Source organism: Lygodium microphyllum, chromosome 3 (genome assembly GCF_053477565.2).
Source record: "Lygodium microphyllum isolate KBCC chromosome 3, Lygodium_microphyllum_v1.1.10, whole genome shotgun sequence".
Classification (NCBI taxonomy): domain Eukaryota; kingdom Viridiplantae; phylum Streptophyta; class Polypodiopsida; order Schizaeales; family Lygodiaceae; genus Lygodium; species Lygodium microphyllum.
This window is the reverse complement of record NC_141137.1, coordinates 83,531,662-83,538,806: the sequence shown is the minus strand read 5'-3', so window position 1 is coordinate 83,538,806 and position 7,145 is coordinate 83,531,662. Positions and strand designations below refer to the sequence as shown.

General features: G+C 42.7%; 1 protein-coding gene across 1 annotated transcript; it reads right to left on the bottom strand.

The window, feature by feature from the left end:
* Window positions 1-563: 563 nt before the first annotated feature.
* LOC148038578 (uncharacterized) lies at window positions 564-2,792 on the bottom strand. Its single transcript, XM_087673607.1, has one exon. The coding sequence runs from the start codon at window positions 2,640-2,642 to the stop codon at window positions 1,728-1,730; it is 915 nt and encodes a 304-aa protein (XP_087529733.1). The 5' UTR covers window positions 2,643-2,792; the 3' UTR covers window positions 564-1,727.
* Window positions 2,793-7,145: the final 4,353 nt, after the last annotated feature.

The following is a 7,145-nucleotide window of genomic DNA, read 5'->3' as shown; positions in this document are numbered from 1 at the left end:
CCAATGTTCTTAATGGATTAGCATGTTTGGGGAAGAATACTAGGATTGGAGAGCTTACAAGAGATGGGGAGAAAATTATATTCCCTTTCTTTAGAGAATATGTTTCAATGTTCTTGAGGGATTAGCATGGGCAACTAGTATGGGTCACCAGATTGCCTTTTGTAGAATTTTGAGGGGGTTAGCCTTTTGTAGAATTTTGAAGGGGTTAGCCTTGTGGGATGACGTCCTATTTTAGGGTTAGGCTGATGTCAAAACCACAAACCAAAAAAAAAAAGAATGGGCAATTGTAATTAGGCTAACCAAAAACCACAAACCAAAGAATTGCCTTTTGTAGATTTTCAAGGGGGTTTGCCTCATGGGATCATGTCCTGTTCTACGATTAGGTAGATGTCAAAACCACAAACAAAAAAAAAAGAATGGGAAACCATAGTTAGGCTAAGGTCAAAACCAAAAAACCACAAAGCAAAGAATTTGAATGGGCAACTTGAGTTAGGCTAAGTTCAAAACCAAAAACAAAAGAATTTGTATTTGTTGATAGGCTTGTGCCACTAGTCTAGGGGAGGAATTTCTAAGTGGAGCAATGCACAAAAAGAAAGCAAAAAGCGAAGGGGTGTATGGAAAGAGCTTTTGCACGCCTGAAAAGAGCATCGCGCATTTTTTCTAGGACATAATAGAGACTTGGGGGCTTTGGTGTAGAATTAGGACGTGATATACAGAATTAGGACCTAATCTGTGTAGAATTAGGTCGACACATTGTTTGACGTATTGGAACAAGCTTTATAAAGAGAGAGGCAACGTCAATGATGAGTCCAAGAAACCATGGAATGCAGGGCATTTTTTTTTATCAAAGACGAGGTAATCTAGAAGTGTACTCGGGGGAATCACGTGGTATGATCAATGTAGCACTCTTGTGACTTCATACCATGTGGTATCATCACTTTCGTACTGGGTCGTATGATCGGGAAGTCGTATACTGTTTTCGGCTTTCGTACGAGCTGGAAATGATCAAACTGGTAACTCTCGACGGCATACCAGCTAGAAATATAGACAAGGGTATCAAGTCGTAAGTGGTAGGTATAATCAGAGTAGTATTTTCTCTAGACTTCACAAGTAGCCGTAACTCTTCCGATTGACAGCCAAGTTTTCCGTTGCAGCGAGTACGAATCGTAAGCCCCTGTAGTGTGGGTCTATGCATTTGAAGAAATCTCAATTGGGTAGCGCGAATTGTAAGATCTCAGACTGGCCACTAATCTTTTGGAAAATTCAGAACGTTTGGCTTTATCGTTAAGTGCTGGATATACCTTGGAAGTATTATTAACGACAGATGGAAACTTACGTATAGACACTAGCGCCTTGCAATAGGCGTGCTCAGATTTGCAAAGACCCCTGAGACAACATCACTTCCATGCAAAAGTAAAGTTTACTGGCTAGATGAGCCTATCGAATTCCAAGTTGATGCTAGGGCAAGGTAAGTGCGATGTGGAGCTTGCACGGTGAGAATTGGAAGATATTTATTGGCACTCTACATGAAAGAATTCCAAAGAGCACGCGTTGTGTTGCACTTGTAACACACGCGCTTGATCTCATCGAAATAGGGCTAGGAAATGCTCTTTGCAATCTGTGAGAAGACTATTGAGGAAAACAGATTCGTCTGGATTTCCCTAGTATGTTAAGGGTTAAGGAACTGGGAAGTTCACCCTCTTGAATTGAATTCAATTGCTCGACAATCAAGCACAGGCAGGAGACGCTTGAGGGCATGGAGTCCACCTAAATCGAAGCATCCAATTAGAGCTTAAACCTCCTCCTGTTCGGCGATGGCCGGCGGACAGGACAACGTCCTTCTCTCTAAGTTCATCTTTTACCAAGGTTTTAAATTCCCCCTCATCCATGGAAGGCGATGAGGAAGAAGCGATATGATTATGTTTTAGATCTGCTGCTGCTACCAAGGTTTCGATCTCTCCCTCATCATCCATGGGGGATGAAGAAGCTGATGAGGCCGGAGACATGACATGCTTATGCTTATCTTCTACTTCCATCAAGGTTCTCTCGTTCACGGGAGAAGAAGAAGAGGAGGAGGAATAAGAAGACGAGAAAGAAGTATCAGAGCATAGAAAAGAGGACGACGATGACGGAGTGATGGCGGCTGCCGCCGCAGACGGCATCGTGGTGGCGATGGCCGCGTTTCCAGCTACGGCAGCGGCGGCGGCGGCAGCTTCCAATTTCTGTATGATTGCATCCTTCTCCCTCAATTGCGCCTCAAGAGAGGCCACGAGGCCTCTTGTGTGCAGGGCAGACTCCATGGCCTCAGCCTCCAACAGGCCCATGTCAGACGCCAGCCTCTCCTCGGCTTCCTCCAGCACGCACAGCCTGGCCTGCAGCTGCTCCACCTGCCTCCTCAGCCCCTCCTCCCTGGCCCTCCCATCCTGCGCCTCGCGCCTCCACCTCGCCGCCTCTGCACTCGCCTCCCGGGCCCTAGCCTCCGCGGTTGCCACCGCGGCATCCTTGGCGTAGGCGGCCCAGGTCATGGCCTGTAGGCGTTTCCTGAGAAGGTGCGCGGGCTCCTCGTCCATCGCCCTGACCTTCTGGGCCTGGTCGTGGAGGTCAGGAAGCGCGAAGTTGAGAAGGGGATGGGGCAGCACCATAGCCGGACTGATTGCAAGGAAACGATTGATGATATGAGAGGGGGGGATCGATGGAGATGCAATAGAAAGCTTTAGGCGTAGGATCAATGGAAACGCAAGGAGGGGATTGATACAAACGAACGAACGATAGAGAGAGAGGCAAATTTGAACGCTTTAGGCCAGCAAATGCGATCAATGGAGAGGCAGTTCCGACAATTGTCGAGTCTTTCATCTCAACCGAGGCGCAGCGCTACGCATATATACATCCTCATACACGCTCGATCACGCAAACCAGGAGATGTCCATGTTCAGTGCATCTTCTGTCGATGCGGACCTCCGGAGAATTGTGACCAGAGGTGCTTTTGTTATTGCTAAAGAATCTGAGTCCGTCCCGGTTCAATGAACCAGCTCCTAAATTTCGTCTACCATTAAAAAATTTGGCATAAGATATGTATTTTATACAAATCAGGCGAGAGCCAATTGGAAAGAGGATTACGTTGTATTATCAAAGGTAAAGGAGCAAAGAGGTCGTTACCGAAGCCTTTTCCCTAGTAAGCGTAACCTTGTCTCTTGTATATAGCATAAAGGTGCCTATAAAGTAAAGCCCCCGGGGCCCCTCCTCCCCCCCCGGCCCCAAAAAAAGATCGAGCCATAATTTTGCACATAAAAATGCTTTTAATTTACTTAATATTTATTATAATTTTTAAAAATTTAATGTGAGATAAATAATTTTATATTTTGAATTTTGTAAAATCTTAAAGTAATGTACCTTTAAGTGTCATTCTAATTGGCTTTTAATTGTCACTTTTTTGTGAACCTTTCGATTATAAAGCTAGCTACTTGATAAAAATATCAAAATACCTTAATGTTTTTTCTTCGAGTTTCATATTATATAAATAATTTGACTATTAAAAATATCTTAAAAACTCACTTGAAAAAAAGTTATAATGGAGGATTGTTAGATGATACTCTATTGGTCCCTTTACCCTAGTCTAAAAAGAGACAAATAGTGGTAGACAAGTAGTAAATTAGAGTAAAATAGCCTCTAAGGCAAGCTCATATTGGAGTATAGCTTGTATGTTGGGCAAGATCGTAATCTAGGTTTGGCTAGTAGTTTTCAAGTCTTCTACTAAGGTGGATCCACATTTTGTATGCAAGTTATATTAATCATTTATTAATACAATATGATTTTGTGCTCCACACACTATAGTAATGTGGCATCTAGTAGCAAGAGATATTTGGAGTATTGTGTGATTGTTCATAAAGCAGTTGCAAAGTAATATCTTACTTCTATATTATTTTCGCTATAAGTTCGAAAAGGAACCTCCAGAGGGCTTCCCAAGCCTATCCCCTTTTCCAAACCCCCCTTTTTCAATCAAAACCCTCTCCCCTCCCCTCTTTCTCACATATAATCTCTCATTTTCTCTTCCCCCTCCCTTTTTCCATTAAAGCCTCTCTTTCCCCCTCTCCCTCTCCCCCCCCCCTCCCCCTTCTTTTTTTAAATTAAAACCCCCTCCTCTCTCTCCACTTATAATCTCTCACTTTCTTTTCCCCCTCCCCTTTTTAATTAAATTCCTCCCCCCTCCCCCCTCTCTCTCTCATGTGTAGGGCCTAGGTTCTCTCTCTCTCTCTCTCTCTCTCTCTCTCTCTCTCTCTCTCCCCTTTAATCACAGAGAGAGAGAGAGAGAGAAATATACAAAGAGCAAAAAAGAAAGAAGAGGAGAGGGAGGGAGAGGGGGAACTGAGAGGAAGAGAATTATAGAGAGAGAAAATATAAAATTTAAGAGAGAGAGAGAGGAAAAGAAAAAAGGAAAAGAGAATAGAGAGGGGGGAGAGACAGAGAGAAGAAAAGAAGAGAAAATAAGAAGAAGAGAGAGAATTATAAAGAGAGAAAATATTAAAAAATTTAAAAAATAGAAAAGAAAAAAATTTAAAAAGAATTTAAAAAATAAAAAAGAGGAGAGAGAAAGAAAAGAGAGGAGAGGAGGGAAAGAGAGAGAGAGAGAGAGAAATTATAATAAGAATAAGAAAGAGGAAAAGATAAAGATGTTAGATATACTCAATGCTCCACCCTCAGAAGGTGCCACCAATGATCCATGGTGTTCAAAGTTGTAAGGCCCCTATTATGAGGAGAAGCCATATGTGAGCCCGGATATTGGTTGAGTCCTCACTTGTATGTCAAACGAGGTCTATGTGACCAGATGGCAAAAAGATGACCGTTATGGATCTAATCTTTGGGTTAGACAAAGTAGTTAAGCTGGTAGCAACTCGAGGCACATTGCATCGAGTTGCAGGGTAAGGGAGTTATCAGGGGCCCTAGCCAACGGTAAAGGAAATATTCCCTAGAATATTCCCTAACCAACTAGTGGAGGTGCACATGGAAGGTCAACAGAGACACATTTGCACATGGAAGGTCAACAGACACATGTGCACATGGAAGGTCAACAGACACAAGTGCATATGGAAGGTCATCCATCATGACCCCCTTCACAGCCATCAATCATCTATCTTTCACCCAGTTAGAGTTGTTCCAGGTAGCCTTAAGCTCTTCACCTATCTTCTGTCTAGATCGTCATCCAAGCTTCATAATGGAAGCGTACGGATGGACAGAGCCATCTTTATATCAGTTGTTTGGAGATAAAGAAATTTTTTTAATTCTCCTCTTATCTGTTGTGTACTCTCTCTCTCTTTCTCAGATTCTGTTCGTTGTGCGGTGTAATTTTTACATGGTATCAAAGCCCAGAGGGCTCTAGGGATCGAAGAGTGCGCAAGAGGCAAAGGCTTCAATAGCAAAGAGGAACTATGTCGTCTTTCAAAAGCAGTTCTGGCACATCAAAAAGCGGTGTAGGAGGTGTTATGCTACTGTACCAACTATCCAAACACTGAGGATTCGTCCATCAACCTTCAGTCAAGGCAAGTTAGATGGTACAAACTACACCTTGTGGAAGTTTAAAATTACAACTATCCTTGATTCTTATGAGCTTTTGGAGATTGTGCTGGGGACTGATGCAGAACCGCAGCCTATCCCCGACCCATCAAATTCTAGTGTGATGATTCCTCCGAATGCAAATCTTCTACAAGCTTGGAAAAGAAAGAATGCAGATGCATTGTGTGCCTTAGTTACAAGCTGTTCTGACTTTGATCTAGCATACAACCAAAGCATCAGAGGCTTGGAATGTACTAAGGAGTCAATATGAAACGTGAAACCAAATAAGGATTCAAAACTTAGAGAATCAACTAGCAGTGGAGAAGTTTGTTGAAGGAGAGAGCTAAAGTAATCATCACTCGAATTAAGAATCTACGCGACCAGATGGCTGGCGCTGAGATACAACAGACTAGCAAGGAACTAGCTCTAAGGTGTCTTCGAATTTGTTTACAAAATTTTGATGGACTAGTAGCTGCCCTTAATACTCAGGTGAGACCTCAAGCTTTGACTTTTGAGGAGTTTTGTGCATTATTGATGGAGGAGGAGCTAAGGCTGAAAGCCCAAGAAGGAAGCAACAATGGAGATGATGCATTCTCTACCAATGCAAAAGGTAAAGGTGGTTCCTCCACCAAAAATTATGGTGACAAAAAGAAGAAGGGCAATAAGAAGAAGTTTCAAGGAGAGCGCTTCTATTGCAAGAAGAAAGGGCATCCAATTGCAAATTGTCGTGTCAAGAAGGCAAATGAAAAGAATGGTACCCTTAAAAGTAAAGGGAAAGAGACAGCCAATATGGCTAAAGCAGAGCTAGAGTTATTCATGGCGACCATTGAGGAGGTGTGCTCCTTGGCGCAAGAAGAATCTACCACTTACTCATGGGTGTTGGATAGTGGAGCCTCTCGTCACATGACTAACTAGAAAGGTTTATACAGTTCTATGCAACCTCTACAAGAATCCATCATTGTGACTGTTGGAAATGATGCAAAATGCCATGCCACGGGCACAGGTACTATTTCTTTTGTTGCTGCAAATGGTGACGTCAAAAAGCTTTCAAATGTATTGTATGTTCCCGAAATTAGGAGAAATGTGTTATCAATTTTGCTGCCATAATTGATCTTGGTCATAAAGTGAGGTTCAAGAAGACAGGTGCAGAAATTCTCCACAGTGTTGTGGCAAAGTTGTTGGCAAAGGAGAAAGAAGGAACAACCTGTATGAGCTAAGTGCTCTTACGGCCACTACTAGAGTGGGCACAAGTAAGCTTTGGCATGAAAGGTTTGGAAACATCGGATTTGCAGTGTTGAAGGAGATGCACAAGCAAGGTATGGTTGCTCACCTACTTGCAAATTGAATTGAAGGAACCATGTGAAGCTTGTATGATGGACAAGCAATAGAGAAAGGCATTTCCACAGGAAAGCAAGAATGGCTCAAGCTTTTAATACTTCCTTTATGATAAGGCTCAAGCTTTTGGTAAGTTTAAAGAATGACTAAAACTTGTTGAGAATGAAACAGGGAAAAGTGTGAAGAAATTTAGAACAGATGGTGGTGGTGAGTTCAACTCAAAGGAGTTTGAAGACTTTTGCAAGAGCAAAGGGATCAAGCGT

Excerpts from the sequence above, each read along its gene's own strand:
- LOC148038578 (XM_087673607.1), bottom strand. The coding sequence starts at position 2,642 with ATGGTGCTGCCCCATCCCCTTCTCAACTTCGCGCTTCCTGACCTCCAC.